The sequence below is a fragment of the Thermobia domestica genome, chromosome 18, assembly GCF_964235325.1.
Source record: "Thermobia domestica chromosome 18, izTheDome1.hap1.1, whole genome shotgun sequence".
NCBI lineage: Eukaryota > Metazoa > Arthropoda > Insecta > Zygentoma > Lepismatidae > Thermobia > Thermobia domestica.
In genome coordinates this window covers 985,403-999,898 of record NC_137471.1, presented here as the reverse complement: position 1 = coordinate 999,898, position 14,496 = coordinate 985,403, and the positions used below count along the sequence as shown (strand labels likewise).

The window sequence follows — 14,496 nt, the reverse complement described above, 5'->3', positions numbered from 1 at the left end:
TTACAATTTACATGAATACCATACCTATTAACAATTCGGGTTTCAGCCGTTTTCATCAATATCAACTAAGAAATAAAAGTAGAAATGAAATTTTGTTTTTTCGTGAAAGCAGGTCTTTAATAAGTACGAAAATAATGTCACGAACAGTATAAAATTCATATAACTTGTCTAAAGATAAAAACTAATACTAATTTGCCTAATAGTATTTTTCTAAATGTCATATATAAATAATTTGTCGACTAGATACATATGATATGCAGAGCCGGCTCTACCATATATGCAAAATGTGCATTTGCATGGAGTGGCAAGTTTGGATGGTTCGGCAAAATCTGTCATAAGTATATTATTTAAATTAAATATTTCTTGTTGGAAACAGACTTTATGATGATGGTAGTTACATTTACTAAGCTGACCTTCTATTTGAATACTACATTCATAAATTATGTTTAGGATGCAATAGTTTAAGGCCACATGGACAATGCTAAAGCAAATAGTCGAATAAATCCGAGCACAAATTGCTTGATTGTTGCCAAATGCAAGAATTCAATTCTCGAATAGTAGTGAATATCTGTTCCATTTAGTAAGTTATCACAGTTTTGATATGACAACTAGTCTTGTTTTTGTCAGAAACATGTTCCTTATCATTGAAGATAGAAACAAGTTTTTTTTTTTTTTTTTTTTTTTTTTTTTTTTTTTTTTTAGAAAATGTTAACAGATATAGAAGAGAAATCAAGAAATAAAGATAAAAGAACTAGTTGCACTGGAATTGCAAACTAATACGTCGAGATTGAAGCTCGATAGTGAATTCTATAAAAAGGATTACCATCTATCCTCTGCAGGTGTGTTTGCTTTATGTTTCACTAACATAATAGATTAATATTTAAAAAACACACACACACAACGGGATTGCATTTTTAGTGAGTATTTAACCCTTATCCGGGCAACCGGGGCCTCCCAGGCCCAGTAGCTTCATTTTTCTAAAATTTCTCAATAACCATACATATTTAGAAGACATAAATACTGAATTCTTCTATCTTTCGTCGAAGTTAAAATTATGAACATATCGAGTTGGTAAAGCTTTTTTTTTTTTTTTTAAATTTGAAAATATTTTCCTGACGTAACCGGGCAACCGGCGCCTAGGAGGCCCCGTATAACTTTAGTGAAATTCCTGTCAAATATTAGATCAAATTGTCACATAATTATATATTGAACACGTGACTATTGTAACCTTTAGTCGGAACAGTATGCGGCAACAGACATTGAATTTTGAGTGTTCTGCACTTAAAATATATACTGGGCCTGACAGGCCCCGGTTGCCCGTTTACGTTACAAAAATGTCTGGACCGGATACCGGCTTACAAAAACGTGACACGAAGTTTCGCTACTTGACAAAAATATATACTGGTACATTCTAGACTAGTCTGAACAGTAAGTAACAATAGGCATTGATTTTGTGTATTCTGCACTTAAAATATATACTGGGCCTCACAGGCCCCGGTTGCCCGTTTACGTTACAAAAATGTCTTGCCCGGATAAGGGTTAAGCCTTTCTGAGTGCAACTGCACTTACCCTCACCTTTGTTGTTCATGCTGGAGTAGCATACTTAAAATCATGACTTTTAAGATTTGTTCTTTCTGGAGAAAGGGGGAGGCGGCAAATTATGCCATTGCATGGGGCGACAAATTGACTAGGACCGGCCCTGATGATATGTATATAAAAAGACACGAATATAGGATGACTCAAATTGAAGCAATGCAGGATGTTTCAAAATTAATATTAGGGTTTTGAAACTTTGTAGTATCTATTACAATTAACTTACAATTATAAATATTATATAAAATGAAAGAGCAACTCAAACAGTTTTGTACGCACACATGTACATGCATTGTTTCTTCTGTCTGCCGTTAGAAACAGCAAGCAGCAAAGATGTAAACTGGAGAGCAGAAAGTTTTTTGTGTTTTAATAAAGACTGAATCTGTACAGTGCAACGGTCTGTGTGAAGAATATTAAGGAGACGCTTGCAACTACATCCTTATCGTTTGCAGTTGCTACAGGTCTAAAGTCTACAGACTACGGTTTACATGCCAATTTCGCAAGTGAAATATTGCTGCATAACAATGAAGATTTTCTGGATCGTGTCGTCTTCAGTGGTAAATCGACATTTCACCTAAGAGCTAATGTGAACACTCATAATGTTTGTATCTGGCCGTCAGCAAATCCTCAGGAGATGGTACACTTGAAACGAGACTCTCCTAAATTGAATGTGTTTTGTGCCATATGGCAGAAAGTTTATGGGCCTTTCTCGCCTATCAACTAGATGTGTGCCGTGTGACGAATGAATCTCACATTGAACACTTGTAGCAAAGGCTGTTTGAGGTGCTCTTTTACTTGATGCATTGTTTATAATTGTACGTAAAATGTAATAAGTACTACGAAGACTTAAAACCCCAAAATTCATTTTGAAACACCCTTTCTCACCAACAGTGTTGGAACTAAGATGTAAAAAGAAGAAAATTTTCCTTATAAAGTTATTGTTTACAACTACGATAGTATTATTAGTCGAGACTATAACTACAACAACAACACGAGTTAGTAGTAAAACAAAATGTAATCAAATGTATACTCAGTGGCCCAGGTGGCCAAAGTGGCACACACGGGTGTGTCATTTGTTTAATCCACTCCTGTGTGGACACTAATTAAGATATCGGGATATTATTCTTGCAAAATATGGTTGGACTATAGTTTATTATATTAATTTTTTCTTCTGGTGTCGAATTTCCTTCTCAAATTTCACCCCAGTCAAAAATGCGAGAATTTTCTGATTACAAATTTCTTTTACTACTTTTTTCCCTGTAGCTTCCTTCGTTGTAGAAAGACCTCCTTAAGACTTGCCAAGTAGATACCTCGGATGGATACCTAACTGATGACATCAATTGGACGGGCCTGCGCGCAGTGTTGCCAATTAGGGAAATTAAAATTTTCCTAAATTTGGGCAAAAATTAGAAATTTTTATTTATAAATCCGTACCTATACGTCCGAGTGCAAGTCAACTTACGCCAATCGAACATTTGTCCTTACTTAAGAAACGCAAGTTCAGATCGTTACAATGGGATAATTAGGGAACGCACGAAGAATTCATATTTAGGTTCTAACCCTTCATTTTTCTAATTTTTCCCTACTTTTCTGTTTACCGTAATATATTTTTGGTAATTACAAGTTTTGTTTCTTAAATATCGTCATAACACTTGTAGAATATATTAGTGGTGTACCAATGTTTAATTTAGGATAGTTTACGTCTATCTGGTAGCATTATTACCAGATACAGAAAATTTTAATTCCAGATTTTAGGGGGAAATTTTGGAAAAAATTCCCTTTTTTATTTCTATTATTTCCTTCTTGTTGGCTACATTCGAACAAACGTAGCAGTGTCTAGGAGCCTCATTCTTAGCCTAAGCAGTGCACCATCAAAAGTTTCACTAGAATAATTAGGGAAAGTACAGTTGAGGTTTATAATAAACCATGTTCTGTAAGTGGTAAGAAAATGGTGAATTTCTGAGGTAGAATGAGATTTTTTTTAAAATTTCATGCTTACTTTGTTATATATCGCCATGATACTTGTAGGATATATTCTTGGAGTAATAAGGTTTATTTCTAGATAGTTTTCGTCTGTCTGATGGCAGTGTTTCCAGCCAAAACAATTAATTCCCGCTTTTAGGTGAAAAATTCGGAAAAAAATCCCTTTTCCCCTCTAATATTACCCTCTTACTGGCTACATTGAAACCTGACAGCTTCCTCTTTGCCCTACAGAACGCATCATAAAAAGTTTCAATAGGATAATTAGAGAAGTTGTAGCCCAGGCATATTTGATTTTTGCTTGTGAGGCGTAAAAAGTGTCAAAATTTCATGTGTATGACAGAATTTTTTCTTTCTCTCTTTGGATGGAAGCAAGCGACTACAGGATTTCACTGTACCTTGTCAACACACCAAAGATTCTTTTTGGTGATTTGAACCCATATAGCAGGAGTGGTACTAGAAACAAACAAAATTGAAATTAGGTTAGGGATTTTTTTGTAAATTTTCACCCCTACATTTCCCTCAATAATTTCCTACCCATTGGCAACACTACAATGCAACTTACACCAAAAAATAGTCACATCTATTTTCTAAAAACAAGGCCTTAACCATATCAATCGAATGAATGGTTTTTGAGCAATAAGTCACTAACTGGAAATGTAGGAAAACGCCAAAAATGACCTGGGGCCGAAAGGGATAATCATACAATTTTGCTAGTATATAAGTATAAAGAAACAAAAGATTTGTAAGTTACGAGGCCTTCGACTCAAGTTCTGTTGATTATTTCAATAATCTGCAACGTAAATCAATAAATAATAGTTGCCAGAAAAAAAACAGACATTTGAAAAAAAACATGAAAAAGAACGATGTTTTTTATTGAAAAAAAACTTCACAGAAAAAAAACCGTTTTTTTACAACACTACGCATGAGAATTTATCCTTAAGCATATAATTTTGTTCAGTTTGATATCATCTATCTTTGGACAATGTTATAGTTAAACAAAACTTAAAAAGTTCACTAGATGCTCAAAATTTTGAGCTACACGTCATTAGCAATACTGTATAATGTCATTTTGCTTTTCCCACAATTAAAAGCTTATTTAAGGTATAATTCATATCATTTTCACATAAATAGATGGCGTGATTGTCGTACAGCATCAAATTTTAGATTTGTTGAATTTCTCGAAAAATTACGCGTGATGATATACTTTAAAAAAAAAAAAAAAAAATACTGCCTCAATAAGAACCATAGATTGGTCTCATCTTTAGACACAACCTTTCCTGTTAAACTGTAATAATATTCTAGAAGGGGGCACTTGTCGTTCAGTGGGGGAACTCTTTAACTCTGATGAATGAGATTCCTGGTTCGGTTGCTATTCAAGTAAGTTATGGTGGACATCATGTCCGTGGGTTTTCTCGGAGTACCTTCTACATTTTCATTCCACCAATGCTTCCATCATTCACTTGCTTTATCATCATCATCTCTCTTAGCCCAACAGGCATAATCGTTTCAGATTATTGTACGTATTAAGTTATTTTTATTTATTTATTTATTTATTTATAACTTTTAAAACATTAAAATGGCAACCAAACCCAGTTTATTTGTAATCCCTAAGATCTTAAGGGAACAACTAAACCAAAAACTTACATTCTGTTGAAGAGTATCCCAAGTTTCTTTGTAGGTTTCGTCATTCTGGTACTTGGTGTATGAAAGTTTGATTTTTCCTTCCAAGGTTTCTCTGATACTGTCCTTATTCACAACAACAATGATACCCAACACAAGCTCAACCAAGAAGATCAACAACAGGAGAACAGCGTACTAAGAAAGAAAAAAAGTACAAACAAATATAAATAACTGATCAAGTTCACTTATGAACACTATAGGATCCATATTAAACAACCGAGTAACAATGTTATCTTCTTACGAGTTTAAAAATGAAAATACGTTAAATCTTTTCGACATACACTGATGTCTTCATCGGTAACACACTGTCTAGTAACATAAAACTTTTTGAAAACAAAAACAAATAAAACTTTCTCGTGTGAGAATCTTGAAGAAATAGTTTATACAAAATTTCCTGTTACTTTTTCAGATAGGTTTCCATACCACACAGTTCTTAAGTTGTTCCAATCATTATTCAAAGTATATAAAGAGGAAAAACTATTTTATTCTACTACCCACAACAGACAAGCAGTGTATTTATTTAGATCCATCCGGGCTGTTCTGGGTAGCATAAGAAAAATAATTTTTCGTCTATATCCATTACGACAATGACTCGTTTCATTAAGTAACAACGAGAGAACTTAAAACCAGTGTAGTATGGAAATTTTTTCTGAAAAACAAGTACTTTAGAATGATCCCGAAAAATGCATCAAAAGACTGCGATTTTCGCCAATAATTAGGTTTTGGATCAGGGGCCACAAAATTTTTGAACGGTCCCTAAATCGAGTTATTGTATTTGCTACGGTATAAGCATACAATACTGAGTTAAGTGATAGTTTGGGTCTGGCTATATGTAGTTCTCCAGATATAAGACGGACAAGAAAATTTTTGATTGAAATATTTTGGTTTTAATATCACACAGTTCTTTAGTTTCAGTCGTTGCTCTAATGATGCATATAGATGAAAAACTATTTTATTCTGCTATCCAAAACAGATAAGCATAGTATTATTTAAATCCCTCCAGTCTATTGTGAGTAGCATAAAAAATAAAATGATTTTTCGTTTACATGCATTAGAACAATAACTCGTTTAGTTTAGAAAACAATGAAAGAACAACTTAAACCTGTGTGGTATGGAAATCTTTCTGAAAAAGAAGCAGAAGAAATTTTGTTTTTGACGTATACTTTTTTGTATTTCTGGAGTTACCTTCTTAATAGCCTTCCTCAACTTATATCTTCATAATGTAAATTTTGGCACCCAAATTAATTTACCAATTGTTCATTAGTAGTTCTTTTCATGCAAACTGTTGAAGCGCACAAGAAATATCGCGTACACTCCAAGGAATTTTTCAAGGAGTCTGATTTAACTAGGTTATCTGTTACCGAAGAGGTTACAGAATGTCAGAGAAAAGATTTAATCATATTTTCAATTTTAAACGGATATACTGAGATAAGAACATTTTTAATTGGCATGTAGAACCTTTTCTTCTACATACCAATTTTAAGATTTCTTGATCGCTGAAAAAACTGGAAACTACACATGAATCAGTCATTGCGAAAAGGTCATATCCATCCCCACCACATATTAATTTTAATGCAAATTCGAGAGGTACGCGAAGAAACGCACATTCCCTGTGAAAAGATGAATTGTATGATCACATTATGTTACATATCCTACACTATTTCCTCAACATTATGGATGCAATTGTACACGTCGAGTTTGCAATCCAAAGTTCTTTTTCTTTCTTTCTTTCTTTCTCTTTAACAATTTACTTTGGTGCATATATGGCCTTTTCGAAATTACTGATTCAAATATACTAACACGCAAAGATTAAAGTTTCTGAAGATACGAGCGTTGCACTGGAAGTTTCGGGACTCACGTACTGGGAACAATGTAATCTGTTAAATTTTGTTATAGTTATAAATGTCATCATTGTTCACTCTAAATGTAAAACCGTACGCAGCTCGGAATCTTTGTCTTTGCAGGGCACTAAACCCTGTTCGGCCTAAGCTCTAAACTGCGATAAACAAAGCCACGCGAAACTAAATCTCGCTGATTTGCTGTTGGCCTACCGACACTTGTAGTCCTCCGCAAAATAGTTCATATGATTTGATTATTACTTTCACTAATGATAAAAAATATAATACGGATCATCTAATAATACTGCAATCGAGTGTGGTTAATGAAACAATAGAAATAAACACTAAGCATGCGCAGTAATTATGGCGCCAATTTAACTATGGAAGCGTGTTCTGCTTTTAAGTCTAAAAGATGGATCACATGAATCCCGGTTCCGCGAGTGTTGTGGTGAAACACCAACACAGGAAACCTTTACTCAGTAAGCAACAACTGCTTACCAGCTAAATTTATGTCATTTTTCTAAAATTTTCGAGTTTTTTCTTTCTTTTCTGCTGCTGCCCTAAGTATCTGGACAACACGACACAGTATTGTGAAAATACACGTGTATAATTTGCTCCTCCTCGTGGGAAGTGGGGGTGATACATCACTAGCCAATCGTATTTGTGACAAGCGGAAGGATACAAATATTTTGCTTACCGGAGTTTAGAACTTACGCTGAACAGGATATAGTTTGAAGTGAGATAGTGGTGATCAAAAACGGACCTAACAAGAGAACACTTTCGTGTCATGATTTATTACGACTTTCGCCAGGGGTTAACACAGTGTGTTCGTCAGACGACAATTTACAGATGGTTTCAGGTATTCAGATGAGGTCGGGTCAGCCTGAGTAATTAGAATCGTGCACGTTGTCCATCGACAGCCATTGTGCCCAAAACCATTGAATCTGTTCGTGTATTAATTAACACTGATTGACGTGACTTATCGCGAAATTCAGGGGACCTTTGGTATTAACATGAGCCAAATACAAAAAATATTGCATGATCATTTAGGTGTGAAAGATCTTTGCACTCGTTGAATCCCACACAATTTAACTCAAGCACAAAAAGAAGCCCGTGTGAAGTGGTACAAAGCTATGACGAAACGGTTCACGTCTGGATCATCTAATTTGGAGTTTTAACATTGTAACAGGTGATGAAACGTGGATTTATGCATACGAACCGGAAACAAAACGACAATCTGCTGTGTAGTGGAAGTTCCACGATGAACCTAAAGCAACCAAAGTTGTTCATGCGCATAGTCTTCCAACAGATTATTGCATCATTTTTTGGTAAATCATGTTATATTGTAACTGTCCCACTGAAGAATCTTAGAACAGTCAATGCAGAAGGTACACAACCATATGTCCACCAGAAGTACTGAATGGGAGTACACAGTCCAATCCCAACTGTCGAATCATTCTGCTCACGACAATGCCAGTTCGCACACAGCAGCTGCCACGAGTGATTTTCTGGACCAGGAAAACGAAGTCATGACAAATCCCACTTATTTCCCCGATTTAGCTCCCAGTAATTTCTTTTTGTTCCAACAATCAAGAATACGTTGCATGGGAAGTGGTTTTGGACTCCAAAAGAAGCCATCGAAGCATACAAACTACATGTTTCAGAGGTATCTACTTCGAAGTACCGTAACTGTTTCAAGATGTGGTTCTATCGCATAAAACAATGCATTGCTGCACACGGAAAGGACTTTGAAAAGCAATTTTTTTAAAAAAAAAATGTGCTTTGATGTTCTTGCGTTCTATCATTTCCCCGAAACTTTCAGTGCAACTCTCATAAAAATATTTAAACAACTATAAAAGAATACAGTAGAAACAAAAATATAAACGTAACAACTAAAAAGAAAAGAAAAACCTAACAATTAAAAACGAAAATATCTATTTTTAAAAAAATCTTAAATACTTACCAAGTCGTAAAATATACTCTAACAACCAAAGACACGAAAAAAATAAAAACAATAAATCACTTCAGTTTTAAAAAAGGTACGTGGTAAACACAAAAATGCTCTAAATCCTTGACAACAAGATTTAAAACAGCAAGAGTAAAGGAAGTTACCCTAATAACTAAAGAAAAAAATCCTAAAGATCAAGATACTCACCAGAATGTTACGAAATATCAAAAGTAGATAAACTAAATAACAATTAATTTACTCCAGATAAAACTTATAATTATTGCATTTACAATATGTAATGCATCAGTTTTAATAAGCTAATGAATCTTCACTATTTCTGCACTACATCAACTCTCCGTGGTCCATATGCACATTCATTATAAAATACATAGACAAATCGATACATAATTTGTCGACACTGGGTATCGATACTGATCGAAGTCAGAATATAACTACATATGATCATGGGTGCCTGAAGGGGGAGCAGGCCCCCTCTGTCTCACGAAATAACGGGCACTAGGAAAGTTTTGCAATACGACCTTATATCTTATGCTTTTTCAAAGTACTCTCCACCACACATTACACATTTTTCCATTCTTCGAAACCAGTCGTCGAAGAAACTCTGCCATCTTTTGGCAGAGATCTGGGTACACTCATCGTGCCAAGTCTTTAGTAGGGCGTCATCGCTTGTAAAACGCCTTCCTTTCAGTCTGGTCTTCACATGGGGGAACAGCACAAAGTCACAGGGAACGAGATCTAGACTGGACTACGGAGGGTCAGTGGTAGCCAAATACTCTGAGCAAATTTTCGAACGATGCGCTGGAGCGTTATCGTGCTGAAGAGACCATGTGGTAATCCATGCGTTCGGGCGCAACTGTTTGAGCTGTGAAAACTTTAGCCACACTTTCCTCGGTATACCACTTCCCTATGACTGTCATCTGTGTTTCAAAGACAACTCGCTCGAAAATTCCTCGCACACTAAAAAAAATAGCGCCACCATTCTCTTTTTTACTGATGTGGACTTTCGAACTGCCACGGAGGTCTCCTTATCTTCGAACATCCACACTTTGTCTTGATCCTTGGTCGGGACGTCATAGTAATAGAGCCAAGTTTCGTCACCTGTCACAATACTGTTCACAGAGGCAGATTTTTTAATTTAAATTTTTCAACATTTCACGGCACCATGAAACACGGTTTGCAATCTGCTCGTCGGTCAAGTCATGTGGTACCCAAAGGGTACAAAGCTTTCAAACTGGAAGGTCATCGCGGAGAACAGCATGAAGAATACCTTTAACTGATGATATGTAACCCGTCTATCTATCTCAAGCATTTTCCTTACTGTAGCAATGTTTTGTTCAGTCACAGATGAAGATGGCCGACCTGATCTTGGAGCGTCCTTAAGGCTAAAATTTCCTTTTCGAAACTCTCGGTACCACCTAAATATCCTTGTACGATGAGGACAATTCTCTCCAAGCACAGGAGTCATTTCCTCTAAATACTGATTAACACTTAAACTACGTGCAAAATTGTAGCGCAAAATTGCCTGCTATTCAGTTTTTGACCACGACATCTCCGCCTCTTTTCACTAACACAGCTGAAAATTAACTGACACTGAGACAATGACTAGACTGCAGGTTTGGACATGTCTAAACACGCGCCAAGTTGCAAAGTCCTGTGATGATCCGCTCTGTTCTATTGCAGAACTTTGCTAGTGTCCTTTTATACGTAATACAGCAAACCACGCATATTAAATACTAGAAATACCAGACGTAATATAGTAACCATGGAGACGACCCTCCCCAGAAAATTTTCTTCGGGCGCCCATCCACATGACGTAACATGAATATTTCAGTGTTTTACAATAACGAAGAAAAACTGTGCATGTAACATAACTTCACATACACAGCATGTTGAACTGAGTGTACCCTCTGGTTGTGAAAGTGTCTGTTTTGACTAAGATTATGGAAGTTTGCGATGAATAGGCTTGTCATACGTTCCGGTTTGGCCGGGACAGTCCCGGTTTCAGTGTAATCCCGGTGTTCCGTCCGGTTGCGGAAATGTCTCGGTCAGTGCAGGGAAACCGGAAGTGGGAACATGGGAAAGAGAAGAGAAAGAAAAGGACAAAAAGCTATCTAGTGAGGAAAAATGGATGCAACTTTTGAGCCATGCTGAGCAAAATGACATCCCATTGTGCAATCTTCAGCTGATAGTTGAGTGCATCTTTTGCCTTCCCGGAACATTAGCTCCAGTAAGGAGAGCTTTCTCATTAATCAATAACGCTTGGACAGATGACAGAGGTTTGATGCATCAATCAACAGTATGTGCATTGATGCTGTGTAAAGTAAATTTTGGACTTACTTGTAATGAGTTTTATAGCAAAAACAAAAAGGGACATTGAGAATGATACAGTCAAGTGAAAAATATAAGTGGCTTAAAAAACAATCTTAATAGCACTGCTCTAAGTTATTGCGTATCTGTAACCAACAGACAGATAGTCTGCTGCAAGCTTGCTTAAATTTGGCCAAATGGCTGGCAAGCTCTTTGGAATTAGCTTTAATTGGAGATCATATTATATAGATGTACCCAACGCTGTAATGGAAAAAAAAGTAGCAATTTTATAAACAATGTGGGGTATTTTAATCCTCCCCCCTTTTAGTGTCCCGGTTAGTCAACAAAAAAATATGGCAAGCCTAGCGATGAACGTCATGTGATAAGATTTTTTTGGCAACTGTTCCTTTTCTCGATATCTTGATTCATTCCATCAATTCTTTCATTTATTTACATCTACCATTTAACCGTTTAGCATATAGGACACAACCCGGGATATTACAAATCTTAACATTCAATTTGTAAAGTATCTATTGACGCTTTTTAATTTGTAGTTTTATATGCTGCAAAGTGTTTAGTGGACAGAAAGAAAAAGAAAAAGAAAACTATATGCAATAAAATTACCTTTAACAGGGTGTGTATTAAAATTCGAAAAATGGAATTTCGTGATTTTTTTCTTTACCAAACAAACTTTCGTAACATTCGAAAACTAATAACATCTATATTTTTTAATGCTTATCTTCATTTTATCTCTACTTTCAAAGGCTGTTTCCTGGAGAGAGAAAAACTCTTGTGTCTTTTCACATCACTTTTAGTATATTAACTGTATATAGTCTGTTTCCTTCTGTAACTAACCAACAGCAAACACTTACAAATCCACTAATCTTAAAATTACATATCTAAATACACACAAATTGACAAATCCTTAGCAACTCTTTAAAAATGTTACACTGTAAATAGTTGTACTGATAGATTCTATTTCTCTTTTAAGTTGGCCAATATTGTTTTACCCTTTCTTGAGCAATTTTCGATCTCCTTCTGAAGTGCTCCAACTTCCTCTTCGGTCTACTGCAACAATTTCCTTTTCTTTTCCTTCAACTCTTTAAGGTATTCTGCTTCCATCTTAATTTTGTTTTGTCTTTCGTGTTCCTCATTTAATTTTTCATGCATGCGACAAAAGCGTGTTTTGCTTGCGATTTGGTAGCGTCTAAAACCGACCATAAAACATTTCTAGCGGTAAATTTTGCAGTTTCATAGGACAAAATTTTCCAGTCTCTACTTGTATTTGTGAACATTTTTTAAAAATCGTGACATTTTCTTGACTTTCTTGACCGTTTTCTGATTTCGTGACCGATAAGACACCCTGTATTAAGGTTAGGTTACGGTGGATCGCTGCTGTAATCTGAGAGTGGCTCAAGCCCTATCCTCTCTTCCCTGAAACCTTCAAAAAGTTAATATTGTAAAATGAGAAGTTATTCCTTAAAAAAAGAAAGTTAGAATATCTACCAATAAATTGTTCGAAATAAAAGAACACCAGATGTGGTATTTTATACTAAGATTTTGCCTAGAAAAACACGCGATCAAAGTGTGAATTAAGAGGAGGTATGCAGGATAAGAAATCAACATAATCGAACGGAGAGAAAACTCTTCTGAGTGGAATGTTTCGACAGACAGACAGCTCACATACTTGTCCTCTCATAATTATAAACTATTGAAAATCAGGAATACGGCTAATCACGAATTAACCAATTACTCTGAAATACATATTAATTGCATACGAAGTGCTGTAATTACTCTGCGAACTCATCACAGTAGTATCAGTTTATTCACCCTTCCCCCACTAAGCTGTTAGTGAGGGCAAGTTTCTTCCGAAAGTAGGTGAATTCGATATATACACAGTATATCTGACTATATATTAGTAGTCCCCCGATACGGAATAAGTGTGTAGGTCCATGTTAAATTCACACTCCTGCTGTCTTAAGCTTGTGTTGACAGAGAGCTAGTATTATTTTTTTCTGATGTAAAAGAAAACCCCGTTTTATTCAGGCATGTAGAAAATTTTCGCCACTTTCGATGACGCCATGAGTTTATTTACAAAATAATGGAGAGATCTAACAACGCTATCTGTGTCAAAGCCAGATTAAACTGTTGATTATTTAAATATTAAAAGCTCTGAAGAAAAATTAAATTTTAAAAGAACTTTTTCTTGTATAACGGAACCAATCCACACACTAACAAAAGCTCAGAAAAGGAACAAAAACCTCTAAAATTTACATTACACGTGCAGTAAAACTTTCCTTGACCAATTTCCAAAGTCTGTAGCAACTTTCGCTATTAAGAATGGATGACAAGACAACGCGAAAATAGTGTTTATTGATTTGAAAGAAATCACATGGTACCTTTTCTTTTCGTAGGCGACAGAAATTTACTCATGGACCTTACGCAGTCTTATACATTAGTCAGTACCACATATTTTCTGTGTTAAGTGCTTTCACTCAAAACTTATATGTCCGGAAATGTTTTACTTTCGAAGCTAGAAAACTTCGACATGTGGAGTTCCAACTTCCTTAAATACAATGAGGCTAAAGTAGAAGATATTGAATGACTGGCAAACCTCGTAACAAATTTAAGTATATCGGAGGAGTCAGTAACAAACTGACCACTTAACCTCAAAAATACTCATAATATACTACACATTGAAGGCATGCACAAATTACATTTTCTTTTATGAGGGTTTTTGCAACACTGAATATTGTATATGTTAACTAAGTTAATATCATGTTATATTTCATAAACAGAAAAATGGAGACTACTTCTAAAACGTTCTTCATAAGATAATACTCTATACGAAAATATAAAATTTTCTGACTTCAACAGGCTTATAACATTCCCTGACTTCCAGAAAGTTTTAAAACGTTTCCTGACTTATCAAGCTAATAGAGAATTCCTCGACTTTCTATAACTAATTTTAAATTTCCCGACTTTATCAGACTAATATAAAATTTTTAACTTCATCAGGCTATACAAAAGTCCCCGACCTTTTAAATCTATTGTATTTTTTTTTACTTAATCAGGCTAATATATATATTTTTTTGATTTAATGAGACTAATATATTTTTTTATTTA

General features: G+C 35.2%; 1 protein-coding gene across 1 annotated transcript in view; it reads right to left on the bottom strand.

Moving 5' to 3' along the window:
* The window catches only part of LOC145676062 (CD63 antigen-like), a 98,865-nt gene that overhangs the window by 17,348 nt on the left and 67,021 nt on the right, over positions 1 to 14,496 (bottom strand). The window contains exon 3 of the mRNA XM_081746924.1: positions 5,221 to 5,391. Coding sequence (XP_081603050.1) covers positions 5,221 to 5,391 — 171 coding nt within the window. The remainder of the gene's footprint in view (positions 1 to 5,220; positions 5,392 to 14,496) is intronic.